The 21217-nt window shown below is 36.1% G+C and overlaps 1 protein-coding gene across 1 annotated transcript; it reads right to left on the bottom strand.

Moving 5' to 3' along the window:
- Window positions 1-1340: 1340 nt before the first annotated feature.
- Window positions 1341-6915, bottom strand: LOC306756314 (meprin A subunit beta-like; the record flags this gene model as incomplete). The annotated part of the gene is made up of 14 exons (XM_079241041.1): window positions 1341-1379; window positions 1507-1529; window positions 1977-2153; window positions 2252-2701; window positions 2806-3036; window positions 3696-3854; window positions 4259-4477; window positions 4696-4874; window positions 5613-5730; window positions 5988-6072; window positions 6176-6198; window positions 6322-6360; window positions 6470-6488; window positions 6847-6915. The coding sequence occupies 14 exons, from the start codon at window positions 6913-6915 to the stop codon at window positions 1341-1343; spliced, it is 1830 nt and encodes a 609-aa protein (XP_079097167.1).
- Between the last annotated feature and the right edge of the window lie 14302 nt (window positions 6916-21217).

The raw sequence follows: 21217 nt of genomic DNA, 5'->3' as shown, positions 1-21217 counted from the left end.
TTTTTCAATTCTTTGGTCCATGATTTATTTCTATATTTGTTTTGATATTTTTCATTATGTTCAAATAAACTTTCTAAATCTAACCTAAACCAACTCATCTCAAAGTTATGTTATTTCAAGCCCTTTAAAAAATATTGAGATTTTTCTGATGCACAAGTGCAAGGACCACCAAGCATGGACCCGATGAGCCACGGTCCTGCAGATTCTACCTGCCCTGCCATAAAGTCGAATATTGTCCCTCCTTCCTACATTCAGGAAATGTGTAGAATTAGTCGCTCTGTGGATCCAGACCAACTGGTTTACATTAAAAACTCTTGGATAAGTTATGTTAAGAGCATATTTAATAATGTAAACAAATTTCCATGTTTATCTACAGACTTTGAATTTAGGAAATCAAAGAGTCTCTCTCTCTCTCTCTCCAGAGGAGAGATCCGGAGCATCAGTCAGTTTAACATCAGTGATGTTACAAAATGCTGGCAGATAAAGGAGGATGCTGCATGCTACACAGAAGACCCCACACATTTTGGCCTTAAACTTTCATTGTTTTATTTCTTAACCCCTTTTTACATGTGACCAAGCACCAAAAACAATGTTAAAACACTCTTGTGCAGAAAGAAAAGAAAAAAAAATCTATTTGAAAACATCCTCAGAACAAGGAGTTTTACCGATACTTCATCACACTTCAAATCAATGATCATTCAGAAAAGAACAACATTTTCTACAAAAATATCTTTTTTTAAAAGAAATAGTCTAAAATAATCAACAGATGCTGTTCTTAAAGAAAAAAACATTCTCCCACCACCGAATGCTAAACATTAAAGTCAGTCTTTAAGTGTTACATGCTGACGCGTTACATAAAACATAAGTGAATATCTCATACCCAAATGTTTATGATTCAGATTCTATGCCCCCTTTAGCTTTCTATGCTAATCACATTTAGGTTACATACATCCAAAAATGCTAAAGACGAGCTGGCAACAGTTTTAGATTCTGTGCATGCAAATGGCGCATCATGGCACCAAGAGTACCAAGGCAAGCAGGATGATGAGGACAGGAGAGGCCACTGTTGCAGGGGAGAAGCCAAAAATGCTGCAACAGAAAGAAAGAAATTATTTAAAAAATAAATGATGTATTGTGTTAAAAAAGAAGTTTTCTGTTGTGCTATAACCATAGTACCTATAGCAGACAACTAAGTAACTGATATAATCACATATCGACCATTAGCAGCTAAATAAGGAATTTTTTTTGCTGCCAAAAAATACTTTTCTTTGTGTTATAATTTTATTACATATAAAAAAATTTCCCAAGTGTAATGTGTAAGTAAGCTGAAGGAATACCTGTTATCTGTAGTTGTAGGAGGTGTCGTGGTGGATGTAATCCTGTAAAGGTCACAGCATTGTAAATTATGTTTAAATCTGATTTCAGTAACTACTCTTTTTAAATTTGTATTTTGAAATGAAAAGTTATTTTTGCCACGTAATTATCACATGCAATACACTGTCTTACCATGTTGAGCATGGGCCAGCATCCTGCATGGGCATTGGAGGTTGGGGAATGTTTACAGTTGTTTTGGGACATGCCAAAGCAGTTCCATTAACAAGTGGACTGAGATCTATTAAAAATGAAAAGTTTGATAACTTAATGCAAAGAAATCACCAGGAAACTAAATATTTAAGCAATCAGAACTTTCAATCCTGAACCTACCAACCCTGACAAAATACAGTCTAGAGTTCTGCAGTGCAGTTTTATTTGATATGTAACCACGAGTAAAGTTGTATAAAATAAAGAAAAAGTTATTGAGGATTACCATTTTCATTTGAAATATCCAAAGATATTTTTTCTTTTTATGTTATTTTACATCAAAGAATCTTGACATTTAAGGAGCCCCTTGGTGGCAATAATATTAATTATTTAATAAATAATAAATTATTATTGGTCACAACCTTGATTTTATATGGTCAAAATGTCTAACCTACCTTCAAAGTTAAAGAGAAAAACGGCACTCCCTCCCTTTAGGAAGTCTCTGTATTTTATTGTTTCCTGATCCATGAAATTCCAAAAGCCATACAGTAATCCACCATAGACTTGCTCATTATTCTCATCCATAAAAACTGGATTTCCAGTCTCACGAGGGTTGGCCCAAACAGAGTTACCTGTTGATGTAAAGCATTTATAGATAGGAAGTAAATAATCACAGATTTGAGTTCTTTTATTTTTCGAAAAATATTTTCATAAGTTGTTAAAAACTTACCACTGACAATGTGTTGTTCATTACTAGTTAAAAATATGTGCTTTGTCATCTGCAGCTGGATATTAGGATTCTGATCCAACATCTGGAAATCCATTTGCCGTTGTAGACAAGGCCATTCCAGCTGGTTATCATTAGAACCAGACAGTAGTTGCACAAACATCCCAAAATATGCCTGGTAGAGTATAACAGCTATCCGATAAGCATAGCCGTCCTTGGAGTAATGCCGTGGGCTGTACAGTCTGGTTCCAGTGACACTGGTGTTCAAAAGATACTCAAAGTTATCCACCTGAAATGCTAAATGGGGACACTCGGTCTCAGAGAGATTGATGTCATCAATTGAGAAGCCCCCTCTAGAGATTCCCGAGCCTTTCCGAACCTCAAACACCACCTGAAACTGCTTAGTGGCGTTTAGAGAAATATGTTGGAACTTCCAGCTAGATGTTGGTGAACCTGCAAGGAGCATTTTTAAACAATCGTTTTAGTTTTTGCATATCATTGCATTTTGCATATTGTGACATTCACTTCTTCTGTTTCCTTAAACAATCTTTCATTACCAGTGATCTGTCCCATGAGGCGGAGGGTTCCTGTGGAGTCCTGTTCATCTTGAAACTCTCTGATCCAGATGTTAAGTTGATCTGACTCATTCCCACTGTGGTAATAATAGAACTGGAGGCACTGGACATTGCATCCTCTTTTAGGACTCATCATGTTGGTCTCCAGTCGAGCTGAATCCCCTTCTTGCCCTGATGCTGTGCTTGCATGCATGAAATAACCACCTTCTTGCCCTAATGAGATTATCAGAATGACATCACACCACAAAAGTCTTCCTATAGATGTCACACTTCACAATGGACAACCACAACCATAACAAGAATAGGAAGCCTTCAAAAAGTCTTGGGTCTCACTATGTGGGACAGGTTAGAGCTATGGTCATCCTTTCTATGACTTTCTGAAAAACTTTATTGTTCCAAAATATAATTTATGAGGAAAAGAAGTCAGCCTGCTCTGTATACATATTCTAGTTACATACATAAACTAGTTGTCGCTTCCAAATTATAATAACAAATAAGGCTGGTCTAAAACATGGGAGACTAAATGACAATTTCACCTAAAAGGACACTATTGTGTATATATATGTTTATATATGTTTATATATATATATATATATATATATATATATATATATATATATATATATATATATATATATATATATATATATATATATATATATATATAGTTACGTTATTTTCATTTTGGTGAGCTGGGTTTATTAAGTGGCAGTTGAACAGCCTGCTGTCATAAAGAGGTGTATTTGATGCAGTAGTAGCTGATTTGAAAGATAATGGGGAGATATTTTATCAAAGTCAAAAAATGATGTAATAAGAAAATATAAAATATTCAACTTTAATTAAATTATTTAATTGACAAAGTTTTTCATTACCAGGATTTTTTGCACTGGGAAGGCCAGTGTGGTCAGAGCTTGGTCCCCCAAGAGCTTGTGTCACTGATTCCCAGCCATTGCCATTTTGTGAACAGCGACTCATTTGGCACACATCTCCATTGGAAAAGCCACAGTACATGTTAAAGGCAATGGTTGACGCTGTAGTGGGGAATACACAAGAACACAGGAATTTCAACCTACTGAAAAAAATGCAAAAGGGCTGAACACGTTGTGTGCTGCAGGTTATCACACCATGTCAATGTCAAGGTCACCATGGCAGCACATTTTATCAGGAAATTCTGTTCAGATCAAAATGTCCATATTCTTGATCATAATTAACGATTCATACAACATGATCTTTACTATTGCTTTCATGTCTGTCTGTGGTTTTGGACTGTACAATCATGGCTATAAATTTTAGTTAAGCATTAGTGAAAAGATATAAATTAACAATGAGAACAATTACCTACATCTAGCTAATGACAGTGGTTTTTTTTCTAATTATTCTTTCAATCTAGAAAAAAAAAAAAGTAAAATCAAGACTTGGAAGTCTGAGAACTTACTGCATTGGTAGAGGAGGTTCAACTCCTTGACATCACTATCGCTCATTTCCATACGCTGGCCAATCAGGTCTTGAAATGTAGGGTCTCTGGTGATTATTGTGGAGCCATTGCCGTTGGTGAATGCATCTTTGCCATAGTGCATCACTGACCAGTAGTCATATGGGACTCCGTGGGTGGTGGATTGGTCACTACTAGTCTTTTGGAAATTATTCTCCTTACCTAGCAGGTAGCACATTAAAAACCATTCGATATAAAAATACGTTTATTGAAGCTCCACCAGAAAAGTGTTTATGCAAAATTCATCAATCTTGATTATATAAAATAATATTAGACAGATTGTATAAAGCAGTCCATGATATGACAGTAAAAATGTACCATCTGTAACTACTTTGGAAATTGCTTCTTTTTAGTTCCTAAGTATACACACATTTATTTACCTTCCAAGATGTTGCTGAATATAATTGAGACATAATCGTCTCTGTCATATCTGGACTGTTCATGGTAGAAGCCAAGAGCATGGAAAAACTCATGTTCGACAGTGGAAATGGAATCACAGTAACTGCCAATGGAGAGTGTCTGCCCATTTCCTATTACTCTCCCAATATATGAGTAACACCTGAAATAAAAAAAAAGCATTGACCAGTTGAGATAAGAAATATTTTCCATGTAATTTACCTGATCTGATACATCAAAGCATAAAATGAACTAATAAAATATATAATGGCTGAATGAACATCTTCCTAGAGTACTGATGCTCTGTTTTCTGACCCATCTGATCTCAGCTTCTTTAATACCACAACATGGATATCATCCCTAATGATAACACGAGTCTGGTTACAAATATTTTACCTATATGTCTGTTGTCATTATGGATATTTTATGCATTTTTTTTTACCACTCTCTCACTTGCTTTCAGTCTTGACAATAAAATTAGCAGCAACCCTGTTGTGTTGAAATGTCTTGGTACAGTAAAGAAAAATAGTAGAATTGTGCATTTTTAATACTGTCATAGCTACACTGTCCATCATTTAATTTGAAATAAAGCTTATAATATCGTTTGTGATGATAATAAGTTTATTTACTTGCATATTCTTTTTTTTCAGTTGTCATTCAAAGCTTTTTTTTTTAAAGTCACAGGCTTTTTAACACCTTTCAGGAATCCCTAAAGCGTCCTGCCTGACCGACTGAATGCCAATGGGGTTAATATTAAATTAAAAATGGAATTGTTAACTCATCAAAGGCCTCCCAGTTGTTGTTCTTATGCTATTAACTGAAAAGTTGGGAAGTTAAATTTATATTAATGACATGTAAGTAAAAAAAAAAATATTCAAAGCTCCACAAAATAACTACATACCCATTTAGCTTTTGGACAGAGATGTAGTAGTCCTCCGAGTTTCTCAGTTTGAAGTCAATGCATGTCTTCAGCCTGAACTGGTCAAAGGCTCTCAAGATGACTCCTTTTGCATTCAACTCTTTCATAGTTAAAGAAAATCATATTTTACAGATGAACATAGAAAACATGTTAATACAGAGATATTGATGGATAACATGGTATTTTCATTTGCAATTGCTGAGTTTGCTATTTTCTTGCTAATTGATATTTCTGGAAATATGTGTCTTGAAATATAAACATGCAATTTTACCCAACTTTCTGATATGTTTCAATTAAGAAACTGAAAAAGAAAATCCCACAGCAATCAAATCCCAGCAATGAAATAGTGCTATTTACCTAGGCCATTGTCCAAGACGTATGGGACCGGGGACGTCCACAGACTGCTCTGATCAACAATGCTGCTCCTCTGAATGTTTGGAGGCTGTTGTTTGTGTTTATGGGTTATATATCATATCAGGCATCAATTGGTTGAGACATGTACATTTATGCACATATGGGTTTTTAATACATTTTACTAAACTTACCTCAATAATGTCATCATTTAAATCTGAGATGAAACATCAAAGTTTACGATCAAAAGAAAGAAATCAGATGCGTTAACCAAAGGTAAAAAATACAAAACAATCTCATCTCAAGATGAACAAAATTACAGGCAAATATTTTACTTTACCCTTGTTTGCCTCTATAATGCTCTTCTCACCACCAGCGTCTATAAAACAGAACAGTAGGTTCCTCATGGAGTCATACTGGTTTATTTAAGATATCCAGTTCAAATAATTTCATTAAATGAAATAAAAAGTAGGAACAAAAATGCTCACCCACTACATCTGGCTCAGTCTGGAATTAAAAATATAATGAGTATTAGTAAAAACTGGATATTAAAAAAGGAATACAAAAATCCTTATAATACAGCAAGTGAACTATATAGCCTATATTGGAAATTGATCCATACGTCACTTAAAGGACTAATAATGCAAATTCAGCACAACTTCAACACAACTGAAAAATAGGGAAGTCTTGTAGTCTGGGGGTTTGAAACCAAATTTCCAATGGCATCAGTGTCATGTTAATTTGATTACGAGGACAAGTGCTTGTCTTTTTTTTTTCCCAGAAAAGAGAATGATTATATAATAATAATAAAAAAAAAAGAAATCACTCACTTTTTTACAAAACCCATCGATGCATAAAAACTTACCGGGCCAGTGGAGGCTGCTGATGAAAGAGCCAAGTTCATCATGAGAAAAATGTAGGCTTTCATCCTCATGGTGAGTCTTGCACTAAACTGGAAACAAAGATTTATTTAAACGCAATGAAGACATTTAAAAACTGAAATACTAAAATTCATTTAACATATGAAATATTACATTTCTTTCAGTAAAGTTTAGCTTAAGCAGTCAGTCACCAATGCGCACCATCTGCCACCCTGATCCTCAGCTCTTCTGCTGCATAGGTTAAACACTCGATGCATTTTAAGCTTCCTGTGGAACAGAGGCAACAAAACCGGTTTCAGAACATTCATCATATCATCATCAAGGCCATTGTCAATGCCATTCTTTGAAGTCACATAAAATCTGTCACCTGGTCCTTTGTTTGCAAAGTTAAAATCTTTGTTACAGTCACATTTTGTTCTGGAAAACACAATGCAGTACGTGTAACCAGTAATTCAGAATGCAGCCAGGTTCACATTTTACTTTATGGTCCCTCTCAGATGTTAGTGATTATATGCAAAAGCATTTTTAAGCCTACATAGTTTAATTTACCAAGTGTCTGTCTAGCTTTTACAGTAAGTAAATGTTGCCAATAAAACATACAATTCTCCGGTCATGTCTCACCTGCTGGCTTCAACTGGAACTGGAAAGAACTGCATCATCACACACAGATCAGGATTTATTATATCATCCATCAGAGAAAAAGAATAGCTTTTATTGTAGAACAATAAAAATATTGAAGTATTTTTAAGTGCTTTCACTGTTAAAATGTGACTCTAATTTCCAAAAAAATAAAACATAAAAAAAATGTGACTGTGTAAAACTGTGTGTCCTACTGATTACTAAAATAGTGTTATTAGATTTGTCCCGAGCTGTAAGGACTGATCTGAAGTTCATTCATGGGAAGACAGATTTCTAATGAAATCTTCCATCACGTGTATACAAAGATGACAAAGTCACAAAAGCACCTGTCTGATAATGAAGAAATGTCAGTGTGAGGGTTGAAGGTTTTTGTTTTATGTTTTCCATTCCTGCTGAGATGCTGGTGGTACAACTAGCTCTTCTGGATTCTTTGTTACAGAATGTTCAGCATCATAACTGCATTTCATACATCTCTCACACTTTAAAGCCGCACTGCTTAGCTTTAGCAGATTTCTTAGTGACCACCCCCCCTCCCCCCTTGCATCTTTACTTTTGTTTCTCCAGCCAAAGTCAGTCTAATGTTGAATCTTGTTTCTCTGTCTTTTTCTCCCTCCTTTCCTTACTTCCTCCAATAATATTTCTGACATTTCTTTGATGAACCAGCCATAGTGTGTGTTCAAATTGACCAGTGTGTGTAGAAGTCCAGTTGCTGGTGAGAAACAATGCATGAAGTGAGATGATGCTGTAAAGTGCAGTTCCTCAGCCCCAGGGAGCTTCTGAGCAATGATGGCTCCAGGAATATGCATAAAAAAATGCCACTGTTCACTCAAAAAAAGTCAGAAACACATATTTTATGGTAAGACAGTTATGTAATGCTCTTTTATCCCTTTAAGGTTCTGGTCTTCCATTTGGTGGAGGTAAATTTGCAGTGTCAGTGATGAATTTCTTAAAATAATTGTGGAAATAAACCTGTCTGAGCCATCTCTACAATTGGTTTGGGAACGTAAAACCCAAACTAGGTGTGTGTTATAACACTACTGCATCAAATTTGAACCAAATCACTGTTGTTACATTATTATTAACTTCTTTTTAACATCTCAACCATTTATTTAAAAAACACTTAGTAGGGTCTGAGCTATACAAAGTATGAATCGGGCCCTATTGTGGTTGAAAAGTTTATTATTCTCCTCTTCTGTTTATTATTGTCCGAAAAAAAACAAAACAGAAAAACACAGAGAAACATTTTTCTGTCCTTTTTGTTAGTGTGAAAGCTAAATCTGACTCACTCTGGGGCCATATTCGAGCTCTGCTTGATAGAGACAAAACCAGATAACATTCTTCTAACCAAAAGCATTCTGAAATATTTTATCTATCCAATCAGGGTACAGACTTTATGCTGATAGGCTGTTCAGGCGCTTGTTTAACTTAAGATAAAAGGCTCAAATACCAAATCTCAGCACTACTATAAGTGGCTAAATTTGTTTAACTCAGCTACAACTTTGTAACTGAAGAAACCTACTAGTCTGTATTAGAAAAACGTTATTGCTATTTTGCTGTGGTCAAAACAGTGAACCTGTAGTTTTCTGTGGTTTCGCTAATTCTTGCCTCTAATAATGACCAATTATTACCGGGAGAAGAAAAGCCAGCTGTGGCTTATTGTCAATCAGCCTTTCCCAAAAGGTAAAATCCACAGCAAATAAAAAGTCATGCATAATATAAAAACTATAAAACCAAAACACAGGGGAAGGCTAACTGACCACCACAATTTTGTCACTTTGACAATAACAAAGACACTGAAATTGAATTTATATCATTTAAACATTGGTGAATGGGCCATAACTTGTTTACATCTGTATAGTCTAAACTGTTCTGCGACCTGACCTTTTGGCAATCAGGTTCTACATATGTTCTTTTAGAGTCATGATTCTTTGTTGATTTTGAAAAGGCTTCAAAGCTTGTTTCATGTAGTATTTTTGGAAGTGATGACAGGCACATCACGCAGGCTACTGAGCAAAGGAATTCTCTTTGTCATCGTCTTGTCTGGGAAATGACAGCGAAATATCCAACAAAAAACAATACAGGTGAAACGTTTAATTCCATTACAACATCGAAAAAGAAACATTGGTGTCTGAATGAGATGCAGCACCTCAGTTAACATTAGACATTCTACAGATCAATTTACAGAAAACAGACAGAAAACTTGATCAGTGTAGACTTTTTAACACTTCAAACACAAAAACACTCAAATAAAGTAACATATACTATCAGTCTGTATGTTGGAACTCTGAAAAATGTCATCAAATTAAAATAATATTTATAATTATTATGCTTTTTTTCTTTTCATAAATGTGAAACCATGTTTTACATACCCTACACCATCACCTCCACATTTACTGTGCTGCAGTTAATGGATTCAATATGGAAAATACAAAATAAGATATAACAGAGTTAATGATAGCACCACTAACAAAACACATCGCAAAAACTGATTTAATCTCACAAACTATTGATCTTGTGTCTCCTATCTTTGACTACATGACTGATTTTGTGACAGTGGGTAACCATTACAGAAACATTCCCACAGGTGAGATAAAGTTTAATGTCATAATCTGTAGATACATCTGTAGCAAATGATTGTTTGGAATTGCTATGATAAGACAGTTTTACTTATTTCCTTGTTTTCTGGCATTTCTCGCCATTTTAAGGTAACAATACTTGACTTTCCTGTTTTTCATCAAACTGGATCTTCCTCACATATATATGTACATATAGGTCAACTAAAATAAGTTTATACGCACCATGTTTTTAGAACAATTTTCATTTGCTACACATAAAAAAGTAAACGGTATAAATGTTCTGCTTTTAATTATAAAGTTTGTGTAAATCAAAGTCAAATCCATAAGATGTCAAAATATCTGCAGTTATCATCAAGTGCAAATGTAAGGCAACAGGAAACAAAAACAACAAACGTGCTACTCATTCATTCATTCATTCATTCATTCTCCTAACTGCTTAGTCTGATTAAGGGTCGCTGGGAAGCTGGAGCCTATCCCAGCAGTCTTTGGGCGAAAGGCAGGGTACACCCTGGACAGCTCGCCAGTCCATCACAGGGCCAAATGTGCTACTATCACTGCAAATTTGTACAAAAGCTAAAAAGAAAATATCTGATTTTTCTTTAGTGTTATATTCTCTAGCCTTATTTTTGTTGCAGGCTCAGTTGCACCCTCCATTGACAAGTGACAATGTTTTGTTGAGTTTTGTGAGGGTATCAAGTTTTCTTGTTGCCTTCTTCTGATGTAGCTTCCAGTTACTGCACTGACTGTTTATGCAGCGCTCTTGGAACAGTAAATTACAGCCTGGATCTACTCTTCATCAAGGGTGTACCCTGGCTCTTACCTGCTAATTATGTGACCTGAGGTAGGATGGCAATGTTTAGGTATGAAGAGTGGGGCATCTGATGTGTTTACCAGTATTCTATTTTAAAATTCTTATGTACAATCCAAACAACAAAAGCCTTTTTTTTAAAAACCCGAGTAAAAAAACAAAACAAAACATATACACTCTCTCTGGACAAGTTCTGGACAGTCTTCAAAACAAAAAGAGGCAACTAAAATAAGAACCACAACATACTAAACAAATACAAATCAAGTAAAAATCTTTGATATAAATAAACAGAATAGAGTCCTTGGCAGGCTGATGCAGAGACCTGTAAAGTGGTAGATGCTCTAAGTACAAAAAAAAATTATATATATATATATATATATATATATATATATATATATATATATATATATATATATATATATATATATATATATATATATATATATATATATATATATATATATATATATATATATATATATATAGAGAGAGAGAGAGAGAGAGAGAGAGAGAGAGAGAGAGGAAAAAAGTATCCTTGGGTCAAAGGCCAATGAAAACAAGTGGGTTTTCATATAGAACAGCCTGTCTGATGTAGTGGGAGTGAGCTCCACAATTGAGGAGCCACTTTAGCACAAACTCTCAGCCTATGTTGCTGTTAGGCTGTTTGTTCAGCTTGTCTCATATAGAATTAATTTCTTTGGCATTACCATCAATGTGAATCAGTTTTAATCCAATTTAATCAGTGTAAGTACATATACACATTCAAGAGATATTTTATTGGCATGTGTTTCTCTAGTAAATATGTATATTTCATCACATACACATATACAATAAACATGAGAGTAATAACATTTTTAGTACATTTAGTAATTTAGCAAATTTTAGTGACTAATTTCATAAAACATTTGCAGAAATGAACCTACCTGTGATTCGGATTGTGTTTGTTATGTCATTGTTCTTTTAAATCCCAGCAATTTTACTTGTGTGACTTTATTATTAACTGTCATTTCAACAAAAATTTTGTGTCCCTATTATCGACAATAGGAAATGACAAAAAAAAAAAAAGAATATGGGTTATGGGTTATAGTGACTGACATGGGGAAGAAGCTTTTCTGGTTCCTGTTGCTAACAACAAACACAGTGTGGTAACAGAGTCTGTCTTTGGCGTTATTCCCATCTTCTAACATGTTCACCAAACCAGCTAAGAGACAAAAAAAACAAAAAAAAACAAACAAAAATAAAAAAACTAAGACAGTTTCTTCAAAACAAACTGCGTCAGATGATTCCTGCTGCTGAATGTAGATACCAGCTGAAAAAGAGACGTTCTGTAATGTTTATGTCACCATGTGGATTTTAAAAGATGACAGATAGATGTCAATCAAATTAGCTAAGCTAGCTATTTAAGGTGGAGGTAGTAGTATCTACATTTACTTTAATAAAGGTTTTGGGAAATTGTACTCTTGGGAGTTATTTTGTTGGAAAAATGTTTTTACTTTAAGTATTATCATTCTAAAGTAATAACAACAGTACTTTACTCAAGTAAAGTTAGTTTACTATTTAGGCTGCTCTGAGATTACCTCTGACTTCTGGGTAGAAAATAATATAAATTTATTTTCCTCCCTGTTGACTGTTATATTTGTAACGATTTAATTAATTTTTGTGGTAGTTAAAGTTTAAAGTAAATGAGTTGTACGACTGCGGGTTATTATTTTGATTGAATGATTTCAATAATGTTATTTGAAAAGCAACATCATATGTCAGGCTACACTGCATTTCAGTGCATTTTTCTAGATAATTTTTTACTCTTACTCAAGTAATTATTTAGATGGATACTTTTTACTTCTATGGAAGTAACATTGTTCTAAAGAAGCAATACCCTGCATAGAATATATATATATATTTTATCTTTATACAATAGAAGGAGCAGGATGAGGGTGGAGACAGTGGTCCAGAGGCCAGCAGCAGGGATGGACATACATACATACATACATACATACACACATACACACACACACACACACACACACACACACACACACACACACACACACACACACACACACACACACACACACACAGACACACAGACAGACAGATAGATACTTTATTAATCCCCCGTAGGGGAAATTCAAGTGTCCAGCAGCTGTACATTCACACAAATTCACATTCAGTACAGGTTAAAAAGTTAAAAGTTACTAGCAAAAGTAATAAAAAGTGCACATGATCAGACTGAGCTGTTACACAGTCTTATAGCAGCAGGAACGAACGACTTCCTGAACCGTTCCGTTCTACACTGTAGGGAGAGAAGCCTGTCACTGTGGTTGCTCTTCTGAGCAGACAGACATTGGTGTAGTGGGTGCCTGGTGTTACTCAGGATGCCCTGCATGAGAGACCTCATCCTTCTCTCCAGGATCTCTCCCACAGTGTCCACCCTCCTCCCCATCACAGAAACACATCTCCTGATCAGTTTATCCAGCCTGTCCCTGTCCCTCAGGGTCATATTGCCCCCCCAACAGATGACCCCGAAAAACACTGCACTGGCTACAACAGACTGATAGAAAATATATAGCATGTCTCTGCTCACATCAAAAGCCCTGAGCCTTCTCAGGAAATAGAGCCTGCTCTGTCCCTTCTTGTACAAAGCATTTGCCTGCACAGACCAGTCCAGCTTGTTGTCGAGGTTGACTCCAAGGTACTTGTATGTCTTAACCACCTCGATTGTCTCTCCATCAATGGTGATTGGTTGATGTGAGGGCTTCCTGCTAAAGTCAATGATCATCTCCTTGGTCTTTGATGTGTTCAGGATGAGACCATTGCTCCTGCTCCACTCTGTAAATGAAGAGATGACTCCTCTGTACTCCCGTTCATCCCCTCCTTTCACACATGCCATGACAGCTGCATCATCAGAGTATTTCTGGATGTGGCATGCTGTGGAGCTGTAGGTGTGGTCTGCCGTGTAGAGTGTGAAAAGGAATGGAGACAGTACTGTCCCCTGCGGCGCCCCAGTGTTGCTCACCAGGGTTTGTGACACACTGGTCCCCAGCCTGACATACTGCAGCCTGTCTGTCAGATAAATGTGAATCCACCTGACAAAAGTGGGATCCACACCCAACCTCTCTAGCTTTTCCTTTAACCTCTGAGGCTGAATGGTATCAAAAGCACTGGTAAAATCGAAAAACATCAGCCTCACATAGCCCCCAGTCCCATCCAGGAATGACAGAGACCGGTGAAGCATGTACAGGACTGCGTCATCCACCCCCATTTTCTCCTGGTAAGCAAACTGCAGAGGGTCCAGTGCCTGCTCCACCTGAGGTCTGAGCATTCGGAGCAGTAGCCTCTCCATAGTCTTCATAACAACAGACGTCAGGGCCACTGGTCTGTAGTCCTTCATCCCTGCCGGCCTTGCTACCTTGGGAACTGGTACAAGGCATGAGGTCTTCCACAGGGCAGGGACACATCCGGTTGAAGATGGTTTGTAGAGGCACTGCCAGCTCAGAAGCACAGTCCCTCAGGATTCTTGGCGCTACTCCATCAGGTCCAGCAGACTTCCCGATGCGAACCCTCCATAGCTCACAACGCACCTCATCCACTGAAAAGGCAGCAGCAGAGGTGGAGTAGCCGCTGGGTGGAGCACAGCAGGAGGCAGCAGCAGAGGTGGAGTAGCCGTATATATATGAATAAAAAAGATGACGACTTTGTGTATATGTGCATAGTAGGTTTTTAGGAATATTTTCCTCACGTGTTATTTTGTCTTCTTTTCATATTCAAAATAAATTATCTAATTAATCAATCCATAAAAATTCTACACAATTGTTTATACTCTGACTTTCTGTCAACTTTAAATGTAGTTTTCATGTCCATAATTTTTTGTTTTTAGTTATGTTAAGCAAAGTTAATTGATTTGAAAAAGTGAAAATGTGATGTGATATGCCCGTTTGTTAATGTGTCCACTTACAGATACAGTGTGATGGCTGTGGAAGATGGTTCCACACTCAATGCCTTCAGATTGAGGAAAGCCAATTTGCACATCTTCAAGAGGAGGAGTGGAACTGTGCTTTGTGCAACTAGTTGGCATAAAAGCATATTTATGTTTGTATATTTTCAAAAACTGTACAGTAAAACTGTTTGTCCTTTACTGTGGCAACACCTGACGTCTTCCTTAATCAGAATCCAAAGAAATTTCTGAGTCACCTATGAAGGTTTTCCAGTTATAAGCATCCAAAAATGGCTTTTTGACCCTCGCTGTCTATTCACATCTAAGCATATTTAGGCTGCATTATCTCAAAAACTGTACTTCTTTGACCAAAATCTCGAAAAATGTGTGTGTGTGTGTGTGGTGTGTGTTATTCATCTATATATATATATATATATATATATATATAAATATATATATATATATATAGTGTGTTTGTCAGTGCATACTACTTACATTTAGGGAGAGACAAACAGATAAACATTTTCACCTCACCTCGTGTTTCATTCATTTATTTAGTGTAAATATCAGAATTACAGTTCGATAGTTTATGGTTCATGTCGTTCAGCTGCTGGAATCTTTAGTGATTAATACGTCTCAGAATTCACCGTTTTATTTTTTAAAGCGGAAATAGTTTGTGCGCAGCGGTCTCTGCGCCTTGACCACAAAGCCGAGCACAGGAGCGGGTTTAATTTAGGAGCGGCTCGCTTGACTAAGTGAAAACGAGAGGCGGCTGGCTTGACCGCAGTCTCTGGTCCGCCCTTATCATTGTGAAGCCGGCTATGTTGACATGCGAGTCGGCAATACTCTCCGCTAGCCACGTCTCGGTCAAAAAGTACAAGCAACACTCGCGGTACAATCTGTCAGTTTTTACCAGTGCCTCCAACTCCTCGATCTTATTTGGTAAAGAATTGACATTGCCCATTATAACTAATGGTATAAATGGCTTGTACCGCCATCTCCGTGCCTTAAACTTAGCTCCAGCTCTGCATCCACGGAGAGGTTTCTTGATTTCCTGCGGGATACAGTGCTTGCTTCCCCCCGAATTGCGTCGCCAGCGAAGTAGTTCATCCCTCGAGTACTTAAACATGCACATTTTAGAAAAGAAAACTCACTTTCACCACTCTTTCTCAGACACAAACAGGAGCCACTCGGACTTGCTGCCACCGCAGTTGGCGCATGTGCAGCTAGGGATGGTTAGCATCCCTTAGTTATGCTGCTATAGGTTTAGACTGCTGAGGGACATTTCCTGAAACACTGAGCTTCTTTCTTTTTCTCTTTATCTCTTTGGCACAACTATTGGTCATTAATTCAATAGTTCCAAAATAAAAAAATAAATAAATGCATCCAAACAAAATCATACCGAAAGGGAGATGTTGATTGCTTATATCGAGTATTGTTATAGGCACTGTTGTTGCTTTTTTAAGATTATGTAGTGCCTTGAAGTGATTGTGATGATGGTTTCAGGTCTGAGGATTATTGTGATTACTGAGGTGGGATTATGTAACCTTATGCTTCCACTCACTCTTTTTGAACATTTTGTGTTTTTCAATTCTTTGGTCCATGATTTATTTCTATATTTGTTTTGATATTTTTCATTATGTTCAAATAAACTTTCTAAATCTAACCTAAACCAACTCATCTCAAAGTTATGTTATTTCAAGCCCTTTAAAAAATATTGAGATTTTTCTGATGCACAAGTGCAAGGACCACCAAGCATGGACCCGATGAGCCACGGTCCTGCAGATTCTACCTGCCCTGCCATAAAGTCGAATATTGTCCCTCCTTCCTACATTCAGGAAATGTGTAGAATTAGTCGCTCTGTGGATCCAGACCAACTGGTTTACATTAAAAACTCTTGGATAAGTTATGTTAAGAGCATATTTAATAATGTAAACAAATTTCCATGTTTATCTACAGACTTTGAATTTAGGAAATCAAAGAGTCTCTCTCTCTCTCTCTCCAGAGGAGAGATCCGGAGCATCAGTCAGTTTAACATCAGTGATGTTACAAAATGCTGGCAGATAAAGGAGGATGCTGCATGCTACACAGAAGACCCCACACATTTTGGCCTTAAACTTTCATTGTTTTATTTCTTAACCCCTTTTTACATGTGACCAAGCACCAAAAACAATGTTAAAACACTCTTGTGCAGAAAGAAGAGAAAAAAAAATCTATTTGAAAACATCCTCAGAACAAGGAGTTTTACCGATACTTCATCACACTTCAAATCAATGATCATTCAGAAAAGAACAAAATTTTCTACAAAAATATCTTTTTTTTAAAAGAAATAGTCTAAAATAATCAACAGATGCTGTTCTTAAAGAAAAAAACATTCTCCCACCACCGAATGCTAAACATTAAAGTCAGTCTTTAAGTGTTACATGCTGACGCGTTACATAAAACATAAGTGAATATCTCATACCCAAATGTTTATGATTCAGATTCTATGCCCCCTTTAGCTTTCTATGCTAATCACATTTAGGTTACATACATCCAAAAATGCTAAAGACGAGCTGGCAACAGTTTTAGATTCTGTGCATGCAAATGGCGCATCATGGCACCAAGAGTACCAAGGCAAGCAGGATGATGAGGACAGGAGAGGCCACTGTTGCAGGGGAGAAGCCAAAAATGCTGCAACAGAAAGAAAGAAATTATTTAAAAAATAAATGATGTATTGTGTTAAAAAAGAAGTTTTCTGTTGTGCTATAACCATAGTACCTATAGCAGACAACTAAGTAACTGATATAATCACATATCGACCATTAGCAGCTAAATAAGGAATTTTTTTTGCTGCCAAAAAATATTTTTCTTTGTGTTATAATTTTATTACATATAAAAAAATTTCCCAAGTGTAATGTGTAAGTAAGCTGAAGGAATACCTGTTATCTGTAGTTGTAGGAGGTGTCGTGGTGGATGTAATCCTGTAAAAGTCACAGCATTGTAAATTATGTTTAAATCTGATTTCAGTAACTACTCTTTTTAAATTTGTATTTTGAAATGAAAAGTTATTTTTGCCACGTAATTATCACATGCAATACACTGTCTTACCATGTTGAGCATGCATGTTGAGCATGTTAACAGTGTTGCATCATTAACATGTATGTCTCCTGTCTCAGCAGGTCTCCCTGGCCGGGAGTAGCAGTTCCTGTTGTCTGTTGTCTTTCTGTCCTCTTCCCCCCACACAGCAGAGGCAGATGGCTGCCTGTCCTCAGCTGGGTTCTGCCGGAGGTTTCCTTCCTGTTAAAAGGGAGTTTTTTCCTTCCCACTGTTGCCAGTGTGCTTGCTCAGGATGGGAGATTGAGTTGGACTCAACTCAATCTGTTGGTTTCCTTATATAGGCTGTTATGAATTGGCCTTCATTATGTTTTCCCCTCTGTCTGTAAAGCGTCTTGAGATGGCATTGCCGTGATTTGACGCTATATAAATAAAGTTGAATTGAATTGAATTGAATTGAATTGCACATTGATGTTTTTACAGCAGGAGAAATTATAACTAAAGTCCTGCCTTAGAATGACTCTGTTATAACTGACTAAGAGGGAATATTGATAGCATCAAAAGGATTTTGAGATTAAATTCTACAACAATTTCACTTTTACTACTGTATGTATGTAGTTAATTCATTTTTAATTTTTTTATGGATAGCCCCCACTCAAACATTAACATTAAATGTTATTTATTTTGATTATATTACTGTTTCTGCTTGAGTGTAAAATGAATTTTAGAGCTCATGATATTATTTTGGAATATAGTTTTTTTTTTTTTAGGTAGAACCTGTTGTCTTTGCTTCCCTTAGTTCAACAAGGAAATACACAGATGCAGTTTAACTGTCATTTCAAAGACAATCCTTGTTTATTATTAATTTATTTGCAAATATAATTTGACTGCTGTATCAGGTAGCAGGCATTGGTCATAATATTCTGTTTAACTGATTAATTTTACACTGACATATTTAAACAAGAACAGTGTTTTACCAAACTTCTTGTTATCAGTGTTTGGCACATAACAATCTGACTACTCACCCTGTAGATACTCCAGGGTCATTCTCTGTCAACTCAGTTTAGCAGCTTTACATTTTAGATTTTGACTTTAGAGTTTGATAGTATATCATCCTAAAGAACTAAAGTTGGTTTCTGGGTCCTGTGCTGTTTGTATTTATGTGGTTCTGTAACCGCTAAATATAGATGCAATTTAAGTCTCTTTTAAAAACTCATCGTTTTACGTTGACTTTTAACTCCAGAAAGCAGGACCACAAGGTCTTTTCTGTCTTTTTAACTATTTTATTGTCTTTCAACTGTTTTTATTTTTATGCTATTAATGTTGATTTATTTTGTTTTACCTGTACAGCACGTGGGTCACCTCGTGGTATGTGAAAGTGCTCCAAGAATAAGGTTTTGATTGATTGATTGATTGATTGATTGATTGATTGATTGATTGATTGATTGACTGATTGAAAGCAAGAGGATGATAAATCATTCTATGGATATAAGCAATTTGTCCCCCTCACTTCTAAAATGATGGCTACACCCTTGCTCAGACCCCTTGTGGGACCATATGCTGGTGCGGTTGGCCCTGGGTTCCTCCTAATGCAAGACAATGCCAGACCTCATATGGCTGGAGTGTGTCAGCAGTTCCTGCAACACGAAGGCATTGATGTTATGGACTGGACAGACCTGAATCAAATTGAGCACATCTGGGACATCATGTCTCGCTCCATCCACCAACGCCAAGTTGCACCACAGACTGTCTAGGAGTTGGTGGATGCTTTAGTCCAGGTCTGGGAGGAGATCCCTCAGGAGAACATCTGCCGCCTCATCAGGAGCATGCCCAGATGTTGTAGGGAGGTCATTCAGGCACGTGGAGGCCACACACACTAGTGAGTCTCATTTTGACTTGTTTAAAGGACATTATATCAAAGTTGGATCAGCCTGTGGAGTGTTTATCCACTTTCATTTTGAGTATAACTCCAAATCCAGACCTTAATGGGTCGATACATTTGATTTTCCTTGATAAAATTTGTGTGATTTTGTTGTCAGCACATCCAACTATGGCAAGAACAAAGTATTTAATAAAAATACATCATTCATTCAGATCTACAACGTGTTACTTTAGTGTTCCCTTTATTTTTTGAGCAGTGTATTACAATTTCACTTGAGATGAAAATGTGAATTTGTTTCTTGTAGCTTTGTTTAAAATAAAATGTCCCGTCATTGTCAGTAGACCTGAGGATTTTTTTCCCGAATGCATTGGCTGAAAGGTCTTTCACATCAAAAGTTAATTACAGTAAGTCACATTGTGTCCACAAATATTTTTGGAAGTGATGACAGGTATATCACACAGGTTAGTGCCAAAGGGAGTGCCCACTCTGTCATCACCCTTTTCTAGGTGATGGCATGCAGGTTATGCGGATGGAAAATGTTGTTTTCCATCTGCAAATAATTCACTGTTATTCACTACTCACAAATCTTTAGGGACATTTAGCTTGTTGAATGACATCAGAATCAATGTACGATAAACTTTACAGGTGAACTTAATTTTACTTTCTCTCCTGTTCTTTATCAAAGTGATAAACCTTAAACACACACACACACACACATACACACACACACACAAAAGAAGTGCCAGTCTTTCTTATCATTATGTTGACATTTATGCATCATCAGACAAAGACCAAACCTAACACATAATAAGCTGTAATTTTTATGTTGAGGTATACTCACCACTGTTGTTAGTTTTTGTTTCAAGAAACTGCCTGAAATGAAGAAATTGGCAGGAGATAATTATATGTAACTCTTTCATGCGTAATAACAATCTTTTTTTCTTGCATATTCAGGAATGTAGATGGTATTTTTTTTTATAAATGAACCACTTCAGTGGATGTCAGTGAGTCATCCAATTTGTTTCCTCTCACTGGAGAATAAATAAATAGATGATATAATTGAACATAGTGTAATTACTTAAGATTGCCTTTGTGATGAATGGGAAAAGAAAAAGATACAGTTAAACTTTATTGAAGATTTCTAAAATGTAATTATGATTATATACTCTTTTATAGATATTTTATAGAATACATTAAAATAAATAATAAACAATGATAAAATCTAAATATCACTAATAAACAAAAAAAAGTTTTATTGCAGACATCTGTAGAGGTAATATACTGTATTTAAATATATGTTGCATTGTTTGTTTTTTTTAAAAAATTAATTCATGCATGAAAGGGTTGATGATCTACATTCATGATATAATCAGTGCATCAACTTTTTTTGTATATTCCACCCCACAATTCCATAGCCCTAATTTCTTGTGTGTAGTGTATAAAGCATGAGTTTTGCTAAATGAACAAAGTAAAACTAGTT

Source organism: Telmatherina bonti (genome assembly GCF_933228915.1).
Source record: "Telmatherina bonti genome assembly, chromosome: 5".
In the NCBI taxonomy this organism is placed as follows: Eukaryota; Metazoa; Chordata; class Actinopteri; order Atheriniformes; family Telmatherinidae; genus Telmatherina; species Telmatherina bonti.
Note: the sequence above shows the minus strand (reverse complement) of the source record. Positions and strands in the feature narration are given on the sequence as shown.